This window comes from Armigeres subalbatus, chromosome 1 (assembly GCF_024139115.2).
Source record: "Armigeres subalbatus isolate Guangzhou_Male chromosome 1, GZ_Asu_2, whole genome shotgun sequence".
Lineage (NCBI taxonomy): Eukaryota > Metazoa > Arthropoda > Insecta > Diptera > Culicidae > Armigeres > Armigeres subalbatus.
Window position 1 is genome coordinate 213,424,741 of NC_085139.1, and position 15,580 is coordinate 213,440,320.

The 15,580-nt window shown below is 38.7% G+C and overlaps 1 protein-coding gene and 1 long non-coding RNA gene across 3 annotated transcripts in view; one reads left to right on the plus strand and one right to left on the minus strand.

Moving 5' to 3' along the window:
• LOC134205753 (CKLF-like MARVEL transmembrane domain-containing protein 4) overlaps window positions 1-1,847 on the minus strand; it is a 73,735-nt gene extending 71,888 nt beyond the window's left edge. Inside the window, exon 1 of the mRNA XM_062681318.1 lies at window positions 972-1,847. Coding sequence (XP_062537302.1) covers window positions 972-1,130 — 159 coding nt within the window. The 5' untranslated portion in view covers window positions 1,131-1,847. The remainder of the gene's footprint in view (window positions 1-971) is intronic.
• Window positions 1,848-12,944: 11,097 nt separating this feature from the next.
• On the plus strand, window positions 12,945-14,786 carry LOC134210775 (uncharacterized). 2 transcript variants are annotated; one of them, XR_009978860.1, is made up of 4 exons: window positions 12,945-12,992; window positions 14,041-14,182; window positions 14,337-14,388; window positions 14,462-14,786. It is a non-coding gene; the product is annotated as an uncharacterized LOC134210775 (long non-coding RNA). The 2 variants fall into 2 exon arrangements; XR_009978859.1 differs by lacking the exon at window positions 12,945-12,992 and having other exon boundaries at window positions 13,868-14,182; window positions 14,462-14,785.
• The last annotated feature ends 794 nt before the right edge of the window (window positions 14,787-15,580 follow it).

Consider the following 15,580-nt stretch of genomic DNA (forward strand, 5'->3'; position numbering starts at 1 on the left):
AGCCACCCTCAGCATGGTCTTGCTTTGTAGCCGCGCGTCTTACCGCACGGCTAAGGAGGGCCCCAGAATAAGATATGTACCAAACTAATTTTGAAGAAATTCACCTTATATTTTTTAGAAATGATTCAAAGTTCAATTCATGTACCTTGATGTGTTTACTGTTAATAATTCTGTTTTCATCCGATGACAGCGTTCATTTGTTCATTGAAAATATTATCCATACATTATATTTTCGCGACATATGATCAATTCTAGCAGAATTGTAGAGTTTCGTCGTAGCCCATTTCTGACTCGAAGAAACGGAGCCGAATAGTTCTGTTTACATGCTCGATCATTTCCAGCGCCCTTGATCTGCTGTATCCACAAAACAACTTCAGTTTTGTCATGCATCTATTTTGAACACAAGTGAGCAAACCACTCATTTGTTCCGGTTGGTTCCCTCGGTATTTCAAATAATCGTTAGAATTTTATGGGTGTGGGGGATTGCATTCGTCACTCTGCGTTGCACCTTCGTTGTTTGCGTGCCTGCTTCACACCTCTCGGCGTGTAGATACCTACCCGCCAAGAAAATTGTGCACCCAACAATCGATCTTATTGCCTTCGCGCATGAAGAATGACACGGCTTTAAAGATATATGTGTATGCAAATTATGAACTCATTCCGGTCTGGTCACGTCTGTTTCTATTTTTTTATCGCTATTCCAACACAAACACCTGAAATTGTATATGATCTGACGCTACTGTCACTTGATCGGTGAACGGATACCCGACCGACCGACAGATCAATCAGTCTCCAATTCCCCATGTCACCGGCTCTTGTCGTCAATCACAGCCCGATACGCACCTGCTAATCTTATCAATGGGACTCCTTATCATCACTTTGTTTGCAGAGATGATGTCTATTTTTTACTTTATTCAGCTGACAAATTCCACATTAGATAAAGAACAAAAGTGTGACAGAATGAAACTCACCAGTTGCACCAGTTTTAATATCCCCGGAATGGATTGGAAATATCTGAAGTTGAACTTGATCCAGTTCAGACTGTTGTCCGGTTTGGGCTGCCCGTGCGGAGTCGCATTAGGCGGCGCTGCCTGCGACTGGTCTACCGTTACCACAGTTTCGGTCATCATTGTGTCCGCCGCTCTTCAACACACTTGTTGGAAACTTTCTCTTCCCGCCACCACTGGGTCTGACTAGGCGTGACACTTTTCCACCGCACCACTCTCAAAACAAAACGGGAATCTGATGGCGATGTATCTCTCTCTTCTGCGCCTTTCCGCGCGCTCCTCAATGCTGCACACAATGCACACACCTAAACAGTTGTAAGCGCTTCAGCTCACTCGTCAAGCTATTCGGGGATCTTCAACTTGCTGTGGTACAGAATACAGCCCGCTTGAGATCTATTTTTGAAGCGCAGTACGCACTCTCTGTCGCCACCGATCGTGAAGAACGTTGTCACACTCCCTTTACGCACCAAAATATCTCACTTCGATATTCCGCTATCACGGACCCCTTTCACCGCTATTAAATCCAAACTCGAAGGTTTCTTAATTGCCTTGATTAAATATGCATTTTCACCTCGCGTACAGGTTTCTCCTACACTAAAGTCACCTTCCACAAAAAAAAGATAAACAGGTGTGCTACCCGTAACCGTAAGTAATATTGCAACCGAAGACCTGTTTGTCTTCTTTCTCGTTCCTTCGCTGGGTGTCCTACGCGGCGCGGTCCCTCTGGAGGCGGCTTGTTTTAAGTGTTCACAAACTTCATGTAAGACCGAACCAACCTAAATGTAGCTAAACTGCATCGATTATGACCGTACACTGGGACCGTTCATTCGATACTGACAAACTGACCGCGCATTGGAGCGGACCACGGGCCCAATTTACGCGACGGCCTCAGTTCGATACGATTCCCGGCCCCAGTCCAGCGCAGTTAGTTCATTCATGGTGGATTCTCTCGAGCTTCGCGGAGCGATTCTCAATTTATTGCTCTTTAGGAAAACATATACATGCGGGAAGGATGAACACTTTCTGTTGCTCATAGCTCATCTACCTGTAGAGGTATGGCCAATGTGGAGGTGCTCAAAATGTAAATGATAGTGTTTTAGGTTTACCTTTCAAACGTTTAGTAATTATTTAGAATTAGCATGACCATGTGAGGGTGGAGGTGTGGATTCAGTACCAGAACAAACGCGACCGAAAACTAACGGTTCGCGTCACGTGACAAAATGAAATGGAGGTACCTGGTAGTTTGTTCAAAGCGTAGGACAATGCGAGTTCGATTTCAAGTTTTTTATTCGACTTATTAATCAGTAATTATCTTACGCTCTATATATTTTTTTATTTCTTTATTAAAGTGAGCGATGCATATAAATAAAAAATGATTTGTATTGGAAAAATATTACGGGGGGAGAGGGAGGTTTGAAAAACCCAGAAAAGTTGCTACGTAATTAGTGTACGGCCCCTTGATGAACCTTACCACACTGTTTTCATGGATCTCCCGAATCTGTTTCGCCAGGATATGATATTGTTATGTAGTGCTCCGGGAAAATATGTGATACGCAGTGAAAGGCGGAATTAGTTAACGAAAAGAAAAAAAATAATGAAAGATACAGCGGAATAAGACAAAATCGATGAAAAAATCATAACACGAGAGCAAATATATTGATTTGGATTGGATTTGGATTGTATTTGGATTGAATTTGGATTGTATTTGTATTTAGATTGGGTTTGGATTGGATTTTAAATGCATTTGGATAAGACTAAGATAGGATTTGGATTAGATTTGGATGAAATCTGGATTAGAATTGATTGTATTTGTATTGGATTAAGATTTGACTTGAATGAGATTCGGACTGGATTTTGGTTAGATTTATATTTTATTTATATAAGATTAAATTTGAATTTGTATTGGATTTAGATAAAATTTAGAATTGGATTGGATTTTGATTGGATTAGATTTGAATAGGATTTGGATTGAATTATGATCAGATTTGGATTAGATTTGACTGAGATAGTATTTGGATTGGATTTTGATTCAATTTTAATTGGATTTGGTTTGAATTTAGATTAGATTCGGATTGAATTTGGATTAAATTTGTATTCAGATTGGATTGGATTTTAAATGGATTTGGATAAGATTTAGATAGAATTTGGATTAGATTTGGATTTAAAACGGACTGGATTTGGATTACAAGTTAGATTTGGATATGATTTGGATTGAATTTAAATCAGATTTGAATTGGATTTGTACTTGACTGAGATTGTATTTGGATTGGATTTTGGTTCTATTTAGATTAGATTTGGATTGGATTTGGATTGGATTTGGATTGGATTTGGATTGGATTTGGATTGGATTTGGATTGGATTTGGATTGGATTTGGATTGGATTTGGATTGGATTTGGATTGGATTTGGATTGGATTTGGATTGGATTTGGATTGGTTTGGTTGGTTTGGATTGGTTGGATTGGTTTGGATTGTGTTGGGTTGGTTTGGATTAGATGTGGTTGGTTCGGTTGGTTTGGATTGGTTTGGATTGGTTTGGATTGGTTTGGATTGGTTTGGTTGGTTTGGATTGGTTTGGATTGGTTTGGATTGGTTTGGTTGGTTTGGATTGGATTTGGTTCGGTTTGGATTGGTTTGGATTGGTTTGGTTGGTTTGGATTGGTTTGGATTGGTTTGGGATTGGTTTGGATTGGTTTGGTTGGTTTGGATTGGTTTGGATTGGTTTGGATTGGATTTGGGATTGGTTTGGGATTGGTTTGGATTGGTTTGGATTGGTTTGGATTGGTTTGGATTGGATTGGTTTGGTTGGTTTGGTTGGTTTGGATTGGTTTGGTTGGTTTGGATTGGTTTGGTTGGTTTGGTTGGATTTGGATTGGTTTGGATTGGTTGGATTGGTTTGGTTGGATTTGGTTGGATTGGTTTGGATTGGTTTGGATTGGATTGGATTGGTTTGGATTGGATTGGTTGGATTGGTTTGGATTTGGTTGGATTGGATTGATTGGTTGGTTTGGATTGGTTTGGATTGGTTTGGATTGGTTTGGATTGGTTTGGTTGGTTTGGATTGGTTTGGTTGGTTTGGTTGGTTTGGTTGGTTTGGATTGGTTTGGATTGGTTTGGATTGGATTTGGGTTGGTTGGTTTGGATTGGTTTGGATTTGGATTTGGTTGGTTGGATTGGTTTGGTTGGTTTGGATTGGTTTGGATTGGTTTGATTGGTTGGTTTGGATTGGTTTGGATTGGTTTGGATTGGTTTGGGTTGGTTTGGATTGGTTTGGATTGGTTTGGATGGTTTGGGATTGGTTTGGGATTGGTTTGGATTGGTTTGGATTGGTTTGGATTGGTTGGATTGGTTTGGTTGGTTTGGTTGGTTTGGATTGGTTTGGTTGGTTTGGTTGGTTTGGTTGGTTTGGATTGGTTTGGATGGTTTGGATTGGTTTGGATTGGTTTGGATTGGTTTGGATTGGATTGGGTTGGATTGGTTTGGTTGGTTTGGATTGGTTTGGATTGGTTTGGATTGGTTTGGATTGGTTTGGTTGGTTTGGATTGGTTTGGTTGGTTTGGATTGGTTTGGATTGGTTTGGATTGGTTGGATTGGTTTGGATTGGTTTGGATTGGTTTGGATTGGTTTGGATTGGTTTGGATTGGTTTGGATTGGTTGGATTGGTTTGGTTGGATTGGTTTGGATTGGTTTGGATTGGTTTGGGTTGGTTTGGTTGGTTTGGATTGGTTTGGATTGGTTTGGTTGGTTTGGTTGGTTTGGATTGGTTTGGATTGGTTTGGTTTGGATTGGTTGGATTGGATTTGGATTGGATTGGATTGGATTGGTTTGGATTGGTTTGGTTGGTTTGGATTGGTTTGGTTGGTTTGGATTGGTTTGGATTGGTTTGGTTGGTTTGGATTGGTTTGGGATTGGTTTGGTTGGTTGGTTTGGATTGGATTTGGATTGGTTTGGATTGGTTTGGTTGGTTTGGATTGGTTTGGATTGGTTTGATTGGTTGGATTGGTTGGATTGGTTTGGTTGGATTTGGATTGGTTTGGATGGTTGGATTGGTTTGGATTGGTTTGGATTGGTTTGGATTGGTTTGGATTGGATTTGGATTGGTTGGATTGGTTTGGATTGGTTTGGATTGGTTTGGTTTGGATTTGGTTTGGATTGGTTTGGTTGGATGGTTGGTTTGGATTGGTTTGGATTGGTTTGGATTGGTTGGATTGGTTGGTTGGTTTGGATTGGTTGGATTGGTTTGGATTGGTTTGGTTGGTTTGGATTGGTTTGGTTGGATTTGGATTGGTTTGGATTGGTTTGGATTGGTTTGGATTGGATTTGGATTGGTTTGGATTGGTTTGGATTGGATTTGGATTGGTTTGGTTGGTTTGGATTGGTTTGGTGGTTGGTTGGATTTGGATTGGTTTGGTTGGTTTGGATTGGTTTGGATTGGTTTGGATTTGGATTGGTTGGATTGGTTTGGTTGGTTTGGATGTTGGATTGGTTTGGTTTGGATTGGTTTGGATTGGTTTGGATTGGTTTGGATTGGTTTGGATTGGTTGGATTGGTTTGGATTGGTTTGGATTGGTTTGGTTGGTTGGATTGGTTTGGATTGGTTGGATTGGTTTGGGTTTGGTTGGTTTGGATTGGTTTGGATTGGTTTGGTTGGTTTGGATTGGTTTGGATTGGTTTGGATTGGTTGGATTGGTTTGGATTGGTTTGGATTGGTTTGGATTGGATTTGGATTGGTTTGGATTGGTTTGGTTGGTTTGGATTGGTTTGGATTGGTTTGGATTGGTTTGGTTGGTTTGGGTTGGTTTGGTTGGTTTGGTTGGTTTGGTTGGTTTGGATTGGTTTGGTTGGTTTGGTTCAAATCGTCAGATCAGTCAGTCAATCAAATCAGTCAGTCATCAAGGAGTCAGGTCAGTCCAGGTGATCGTCAATCAATCAATCCATCCAGTCAATCTGTTAATATTTGGATTGGATTTTGGTTCTGGTTTGGATTGGATTTGGATTGGTTTGGATTGGATTTGGATTGGTTGGATTGGTTTGGTTGGATTTGGATTGGATGTGGTTGGATTGGATTTGGATTGGTTGGATTGGATTTGGATTGGATTTGGTTGGTTGGATTGGTTGGATTGGTTGGATTGGTTTGGATTGGTTTGGATTGGTTTGGATTGGTTTGGATTGGTTTGGATTGGTTTGGATTGGATTGGATTGGACTGGATTGGTTGGTTGGATTGGTTGGATTGGTTTGGTTGGTTTGGTTGGTTTGGATTGGTTTGGATTGGTTTGGTTGGTTTGGATTTGGATTGGTTTGGTTGGTTTGGTTCGATTTGGTTTGGATTGGTTGGATTGGTTGGATTGGTTTGGTTGGTTTGGTTGGTTTGGATTGGTTTGGATTGGTTTGGATTGGTTGGTTTGGATTGGATTGGTTTGGATTGGTTTGGATTGGTTGGTTTGGATTGGTTTGGATTGGTTTGGTTGGATTGGTTTTGGATTGGTTTGGATTGGTTTGGATTGGTTTGGTTGGTTTGGATTGGTTTGGATTGGTTGGTTGGATTGGTTTGGATTGGTTTGGTTGGTTTGGTTGGTTGGATTGGTTTGGATTGGTTTGGATTGGTTGGTTTGGATTGGTTTGGATTGGTTGGTTGGTTTGGATTGGTTTGGTTGGTTTGGATTGGTTTGGTTGGTTTGGATTGGTTTGGATTGGTTTGGATTGGTTGGATTGGTTTGGTTGGTTTGGATTGGTTTGGATTGGTTTGGATTGGATTTGGTTGGTTTGGATTGGTTTGGATTGGTTTGGATTGGTTTGGATTGGTTTGGTTGGTTTGGATTGGTTTGGATTGGTTTGGATTGGTTTGGATTGGTTTGGATTGGTTTGGATTGGTTGGATTGGTTTGGTTGGTTTGGTTGGATTGGTTTGGATTGGTTTGGATTGGATTGGTTGGATTTGGTTGGATTTGGATTGGTTTGGATTGGTTTGGATTGGTTGGATTGGTTTGGATTGGTTTGGTTGGTTTGGTTGGTTGGTTTGGTTGGTTTGGATTGGTTTGGATTGGTTTGGATTGGTTGGATTGGTTTGGTTGGTTTGGATTGGTTTGGTTGGTTTGGTTGGTTTGGATTGGTTTGGATTGGTTTGGATTGGTTTGGTTGGTTTGGATTGGTTTGGATTGGTTGGTTTGGTTGGTTTGGATTGGTTTGGATTGGTTTGGATTGGATTTGGTTGGTTTGGATTGGTTTGGATTGGATGGTTTGGATTGGTTTGGATGGTTTGGATTGGTTTGGATTGGTTTGGTTGGTTTGGATTGGTTTGGTTGGTTTGGTTGGTTGGGATTGGTTTGGATTGGTTTGGTTTGGTTTGGTTGGTTTGGATTGGTTTGGTTGGTTTGGATTGGTTGGATTGGTTTGTGGATTGGTTTGGATTGGTTTGGATTGGTTTGGATTGGTTTGGATTGGTTGGTTTGGTTGGTTGGATTGGTTTGGTTGGTTTGGATTGGTTTGGATTGGTTGGATTGGTTTGGATTGGTTGGATTGGTTTGGATTGGTTTGGATTGGTTTGGTTGGTTTGGATTGGTTTGGATTGGTTTGGTTGGTTTGGATTGGTTTGGATTGGTTTGGTTGGTTTGGTTGGTTTGGATTGGTTTGGTTGGTTTGGATTGGTTTGGTTGGTTTGGATTGGTTTGGGATTGGTTTGGATTGGTTTGGTTGGTTTGGATTGGTTTGGATTGGTTTGGATTGGTTTGGTTGGTTTGGATTGGTTTGGATTGGTTTGGATTGGTTTGGATTGGTTTGGATTGGTTTGGATTTGGTTGGTTTGGTTTGGATTGGTTTGGTTGGTTTGGATTGGTTTGGATTGGTTTGGTGGATTGGTTTGGATTGGTTTGGTTGGTTTGGTTTGGTTGGTTTGGATTGGTTTGGATTGGTTTGGTTGGTTTGGATTGGTTGGATTGGTTTGGTTGGTTTGGATTGGTTTGGATTGGTTTGGATTGGTTTGGATTGGTTTGGTTGGTTTGGATTGGTTTGGTTGGTTTGGATTGGTTTGGATTGGTTTGGATTGGTTTGGTTGGTTTGGATTGGTTTGGATTGGTTTGGATTGGTTTGGATTGGTTTGGATTGGTTTGGATTGGTTTGGGTTGGTTTGGATTGGTTTGGATTGGTTTGGATTGGTTTGGATTGGTTTGGATTGGATTTGGTTGGTTTGGATTGGTTTGGTTGGTTGGATTGGTTTGGATTGGTTGGATTGGTTTGGATTGGTTTGGATTGGTTTGGTTGGTTTGGTTGGTTTGGATTGGTTTGGTTGGTTTGGATTGGTTTGGTTGGATTGGTTTGGGTTGGATTTGGATTGGTTTGGATTGGTTTGGATTGGTTTGGTTTGGTTTGGATTGGTTTGGATTGGTTGGATTGGTTTGGATTGGTTTGGATTGGTTTGGATTGGTTTGGTTGGTTTGGATTGGTTTGGATTGGTTTGGTTGGATTGGATGGTTGGTTTGGGATTGGATGTGGATTGGTTTGGTTGGTTTGGATTGGTTTGGATTGGTTTGGATTGGTTTGGATTGGTTTGGTTTGGATTGGTTTGGATTGGTTGGATTGGTTTGGATTGGTTTGGATTGGTTTGGATTGGTTTGGATTGGTTGGATTGGTTTGGATTGGTTTGGATTGGTTTGGTTGGTTTGGATTGGATTGGATTGGTTTGGATTGGTTGTTTGGTTGGTTTGGATTGGTTTGGATTGGTTTGGATTGGTTTGGATTGGTTTGGATTGGATTTGGATTGGTTTGGTTGGATTTGGATTGGTTTGGATTGGTTGGTTGGTTGGATTGGTTTGGATTGGTTGGATTGGTTTGGATTGGTTGGATTGGTTGGTTTGGATTGGTTTGGATTGGTTTGGATTGGTTTGGATTTGGATTGGGTTGATTTGGATTGTGGTTGGATTGGTTTGGATTGGTTTGGATTGGTTTGGATTGGTTTGGTTGGTTTGGATTGGATTGGTTGGTTGGTTTGGATTGGTTTGGTTGGTTTGGTTTGGTTTGGTTGGTTTGGTTTGGTTGGTTTGGATTGGTTTGGATTGGTTTGGATTGGTTTGGTTGGTTTGGATTGGTTGGATTGGTTTGGTTTGGATTGGTTGGTTGGATTGGTTGGATTGGTTTGGATTGGTTTGGTTGGTTTGGATTGGTTTGGTTTGGTTTGGTTGGTTTGGTTGGTTTGGATTGGTTTGGATTGGTTTGGATTGGTTTGGATTGGTTTGGTTGGTTTGGTTGGTTTGGTTGGATTGGTTTGGATTGGATTGGTTTGGATTGGTTTGGGATTGGTTTGGATTGGTTGGATTGGTTTGGATTGGTTTGGATTGGTTTGGATTGGTTTGGATTGGTTTGGATTGGATTTGGATTGGTTTGGATTGGTTGGATTGGTTGGATTGGTTTGTTTGGTTTGGATTTGGTTTGGATTGGATTTGGATTGGATTTGGATTGGATTTGGATTGGATTTGGATTGGATTTGGATTGGATTTGGATTGGATTTGGATTGGAATTGGATTGGATTTGGATTGAATTTTTATTGGATTTGGTTTGGGATTTAGTTTGGATTGTATTTGGATTGGATTGGATTTGAGTTGGATTTGGATTTCAGAACGTTTCGACAATTGTGTACCCAACATGTTTTGAAACGAAAACAAAGGAAACCGCAGCGACAATCCCCAACAAACATTCACTAGTTGAACTAACATCAGTGTGATGATTTAATTCAGCGCTGTGTTGAATTATGTCTGTACTATTTCTTATCACAACTTCTGTTCAAGCATTGTTCACACAATTTTGGCGAAGTTATACAACTACATCATCTCATTTTGAAAAACAACTTTATTAACTGATTCGTTAAACCTTTAATAAGCATTTTACTAAGCCTCAATTCAGCTACATGTGAATTCTTCGAAAATAATAACGCATAGAAGGTAACATCAGTAAGATCTTCAATGAACGTATTTTGAAGCAATTGCTATTTTCATATAATCATTTTAAAAATTTCCTAAATCGGGTCTCGAACTGCTGTCATTTGATCATCCGCCGGTAACGTTGTCATCCGCGCCATCCTTGATTTGTTAGATATAGCTCACTCAATGCATAACATAAATAATCCTATTGCTGAATATGAATCATAATTGGACTCTTATTCAATAAGTCGATCTGTCAAACTACAGTTTGTTAATAACTGTACAATTTTTTATTTCAACCATTGTTCAACCAGTCATAACCATCGCGCACTAGGAAAAATACGTAAAAATAATGTCGATAAACGATAAAATAAAATCCGTCCCCAATGCTATTTATGAATTTATGAAAATAAAATCAATGTATATTCGGCCTTCCTCAGAATCTCTTGATAATCAGTTGCGATATGATTGTCAAATGCTAAGATAATTTCAATTATTTCGCCGCAATAAAGATCAACATCCATGCGATAATATTGGGATTCCACACATCAAAGATTCAATAATTTTCGATGTTATTCAACGGCGTTATGTCCGGCTTTTAGTAAATTTAGTTCCGCATGAATGCATGATTTTTTTATTGCTCCAGCAGTTTTGTTCGTTATAATCTCCGACAGTTTAATAAATCACGAAAATAAAAAGCATGTCTTGAAAATAAATCATTATTTTTCTATAAATCAAATTTCCCAGATCTAGAGCCCAGATTTTCTCTCAAACTGAAAAAGCATGTTTTTTTCCCCACTGTCCGATAGATCAGATAAATTTGAAATCCAATGGTTAAGAAGGACAAAGGTTAAGAAGGATGTCTAATGCCTGCTTATTAACTTACTATTCAAACTCAATTCGACCACCCTTTCAGAGCATCACATCATAGTCGAACAGAGAACTTTAAAAATCATTAGTTCAGTACATTGTTAAACTTCCCCAATGTGCTGAAATGTGATAAAACGAAAACGTAAGTTCGACTTCAAATAAAGGTAGTAAACAAATAAATAGGCCATGTCGAATATTAGTTAGATTAAATGCTGAAATGAAATCTGTCTAGCAAATTATTCAGCATCCATTTAATTCAGCTACAAAGATCACAATTAAACAATAATTCAACCTGGATGCTTATTTGTAGCTTGTCGTTGTTTGTTGGGTCGTCCTCTATAAGCCATTTTATGAAAGCTCAAATGACAGGAGACCAAACACTAATATTTACATTTTACAAGGAACATTTGCGAAAATGAAATGAAATGATGATGATGATGACGAAATGATGATGGTTTACATGCAAATTTACCAAAACAAAGACCGAGCCGTCCACTCAAAATTTCGATCAGCTGTTCGAATCTGTCTCATAAAATGGCTTATAGTTTATTATTTATCTTTATTGAAGTGAGTGACGTTTGGCGCACGCACACTAATGTGCGATTCGACATGTGTAAATAAAAGATATTTCAGTTACTAGATAAAGATTGTCGCTGTCGTCGCTGTCCGGAACATCTTTTGCTGGCGAGGATAGGGGATCTAAATGTCAATGAAGGAAAAATACATACGATTTGACAGTTAGGTACTACACATGTTTCGGACAGCAGAACAAACGGAACCGAAGCGACAATCTTTATCTGGTAACTGAAATATCTTTTGTGTAAACATATCTCGCACTTAGTTTCATAGGGGCGTAACTGTATTGATCGATTTCTCTTCGTCGATGTTTTCTTATTATTATTGTGGCGTATTGTGCTAGATTATCGATGATTTTATGGATTGGTGTGATAAAGGATGATTGTATTGCGCATAAGCCCCAAAATTGTATTCCCACCTTTGGGTTTCCGCGCCGAGCACTCAGCGCCAGACTCGGCGACAAGGAGATATGGTACTCCTGATTTTTTGACAACTGATGTCGATTGGTTGTGTAAGTGCACCGGTGTCAAAAAATAGAGCTTTTAGCTGAAAATTTGATTGTCAAATGCACATTTTGACAGTAATATAGATGTATGAGTGAATAAAATGTGCAAATGCTCTATCGCGGAAGCAGTCGCTGAAGACAAGTGTCAATGGTTTCAGTGACGAAACGAAAAGTTTCAATGCAAAAAGCAATATCTTGCATCAGAATCAATAATCACGGTTGTAGCTTTTGAAACAATTGAGTTATTAACAAAATATAAAATCGATTAAGAGGAGTCGATCAATACAGTCACGCCCCTATGAAACTAAGCGCTAGATATGTTTGTTTTCCTTCTGCTCATAACCTCGAAATTTCTAAGTCATCACACTAGAGCTTGCTGACGTTTAGTCATCTTTCTCTTGCACGCGCACAGAAAGAATGGGTTTTGTTTTCATCGGGAAACGCTTCCGAAGCGTTTCCCGATGAAAACAAATCCTATCCTCTCCATGCGCTTGAAAGAGAAGGATGAGTAAACGTCAGCAAGCTCTATGATGGCAAAAGAGTCAAATAATATATGGAAATATATACCAATTCTAACCCAAGCTTTGCTGAGTTGCACCATCTAGGAGTGGAGTGTTTGTTTCCCTTTTATCGGCACTCACACATTCAGACGTGAGAATCTCAATTTAACGTGTCTCATAAAATATAGCTAATAATAGAGTATCTTGATATCAGATTGCACACGTCTTATTGAGTAATTTGCACCTTGTTAGACTCCTGAGCGAATATTATTTTCTCAGCCACGATCTCTCATAATCAGAAATGTAAGATTGCTTTGATTGATACTTTAGCATTTGTTTTGCCTGACTCCCTATTTTTTGCTAGTCAAATCAGAATACTGTATTCACAGAGAAACAGATGTCTCACTCAACACATGTTACATCTGTGTGGTGCATATTTGACTTAATGCTATTCACGCCCTATCCCTCATGTAATGAACAGCAACAACGCTATTTCAGAAGTTGGCAATACTGACACAATGTTGGCAACATCGTGTACCGGTGTTGGCATCATTGGCATCATCGACCAACGGTCGCTTCCTCTCAAGCGAACTCCATTCATTACATCAGTTCACGTTCATCGGGAAGGTAAGAGTTCTCTCAACGAGTGATTTAGTGATCCACGCCAAGTGGTTTCCCAGTACGCCATTAATAAATAGTGGCTTTCATCCAGAATCTACAACATCGTTCCCCGGATAAAAATTTACAGTACCTTGAATGGTTTAATCCAGAGACGATGGTATTATATAGAGACACGCGGAGAGAATAAAAGCAATTCTGGCTTCACGGCCAGCAGACAAAAAAATTCTGTGCGATCGGCAACATAAAAAATTGTAAGAACTTGAAGTGACTCTCAGTGTGAGCAATTATTTCGTTTGCTCCAACTACATATTTTCTCTTGTTTAGCACCATTTCCTTATATTCAACAGTAAATATGATTAAATATCATATATGAATTTGCTATGAGAACTCTGAAAACATCTTCATTCACTGAACTTTTCAAACTTTTTTATAATTTCTATAATGTTGATTACAATACCTATCTTGCATTTAGTACCGATTGGTAATGTTTGTTTACTTTGCTCGTTTGGTACCGCGTTTGACGGTTCGTTTGGTACTTTCGGCTTCACTGTTTGCGGGTCTCTATCTATAAACAACGTCTCTGGTTTAATCCATTGGAATATTATAGATTGAATGGTAAACAATACAATCGACTGTTCGTTTAATGTAGATTATTTACGGTTGAAAAACATCTATATTGTATTTACCTCAAAAGAACAATAAATCCAAATGTCACCAATACATTTTATAATATTATTATGGTTCGCTTATGTTAATTAAACTTTTGACCAAATTTTCAAATTAGTCCATTTTGTTCTCCAAAAATCAATTTTTAAAGATTAGAATCTGAAAAATTAAAATAATTTTTGAAGTATATTTTATAATGAAGAAACAATAAACACCATAAAAAAACAATAGTTTCCAATGTTGAGTAAAGAAATATTTATTTTGGTTTTTTATATATAAATTATATTGCAGATCTTAAAATACCGTATTTCTACAACAATCAAAACTAATAAAAAAATAATGTTTTTAATTTTTTTTTTTACTCGGTGGAAAACTAATTCCATTTAAGCGTGTAATGTTTTGTTTGCGGCTAGGGAAAAATTAAAAAAAATCGAACAGTCAAAGTGCAGGACTCTCCGTTGCTTCCTGCTCTTTTAAATTCTGCTAGTGGTTGACTAATGGATCATTGGTTGCTGTGCCTTGTAATGGTGGTAAGTACTTGTAAGTGTTGTTAGCACCTGAAGATTTCAATTAAATGACCATGCGGGGAAATCTATAAAACGCTTCCCGGGGGGGTTCTTGATTGTTATCGCCAAAGCAAATCTGACGTTTTAGTTAATATTTTGTTTGACTTGTTTCTTTCAGAACTATTTATGAAGCTCACTGGAAACAGCCGTCATACCCACCGCTGATAAAGGTAACTTTTCTTTATATTTTCTATGTGCTCTCGAAGAACATTGACATTCTTTTATAATGTTCATCATCCACAGGCGCATCTCCACGGAAGTTCTAAAGCATGGTTAATTGGAAAGGATGCCGAAAGACAGCGGCCACAATCAGCGCCGCCATATACGAACATCACCACTCTTCACCAGCAGCAACACTTATGCTACGTTTAGACAAGGCAAGTAAATTGAGCAAGTCGCTTGAATCGAACGCGAATTGAACGTGTAAACACCTTAATTCAAATCACTTGAACGAAAAGAAAGTTGAACATTTTCAACTTTTGGCAAGTCAATTGAATTCAACTGAGTTGTTGCATTATGCTACGTTTTGACAGGGCAAGTGAATTGAACAACTCAGTTGAATTCAATTGACTTGCCAAAAGTTGAACATGTTCAACTTTTTTTTTCGTTCAAGTGAATTCTCGCTTAACTTTTCAAAAGGATCTAAGTAACATTTTTTCATGAATTAATTTGAATAGCGCAATCAACAGAAAAACATAAAAGTTTTTGATAGCAGTGCTCAAATTAATTCATGAAAAAATGTTACTTAGGTCCTTTTGAAAAGTTAGGCGAGAATTGAATTAGGGTGTTTACACGTTCAGTTCGCGTTCGATTCAAGCGACTTGCTCAATTTAATTACCTTGTCTAAACGTAGCATTACGGCATGGCCAATGAGAAGCTATGAAGAGCGCTCAACAATAGAATAAAATATTTATCTAAATCTAAAATTCAAATTAAATTTCAAATCAAAGTAATAAAATAAACCGTAAAACAATTAATTGTACAGTGATCGTTCGCTAATTGGGGCACGACCTCACCCCAACTAGCGAATTCCGTTCGCTAATTGGGGCGGTTTGACAAGCGTCAATGTTGTTTACTTTTTGCATTGAACAAAAGAAAATTTTACTCGCCAGAAAATATCGATCCCGCCAAACACGGAAACAAAATGTCAACGAGTTTTTGACATCACATTCTGACGTTTAGCTGCTTTTTAATGTGGTTTCGCCCCAATTAGCGAACCCCCAACTAAAAAACGCCCCAACTAGAAAAACCCCAATTAGCGAACGTTCACTGTATTGAATTTCTATTGTTATATTAGTGTGAAATGTATTCCAAAACGTATTGTATTTTTACTGTAAAACAATAAAAAACGTTATAGACAAC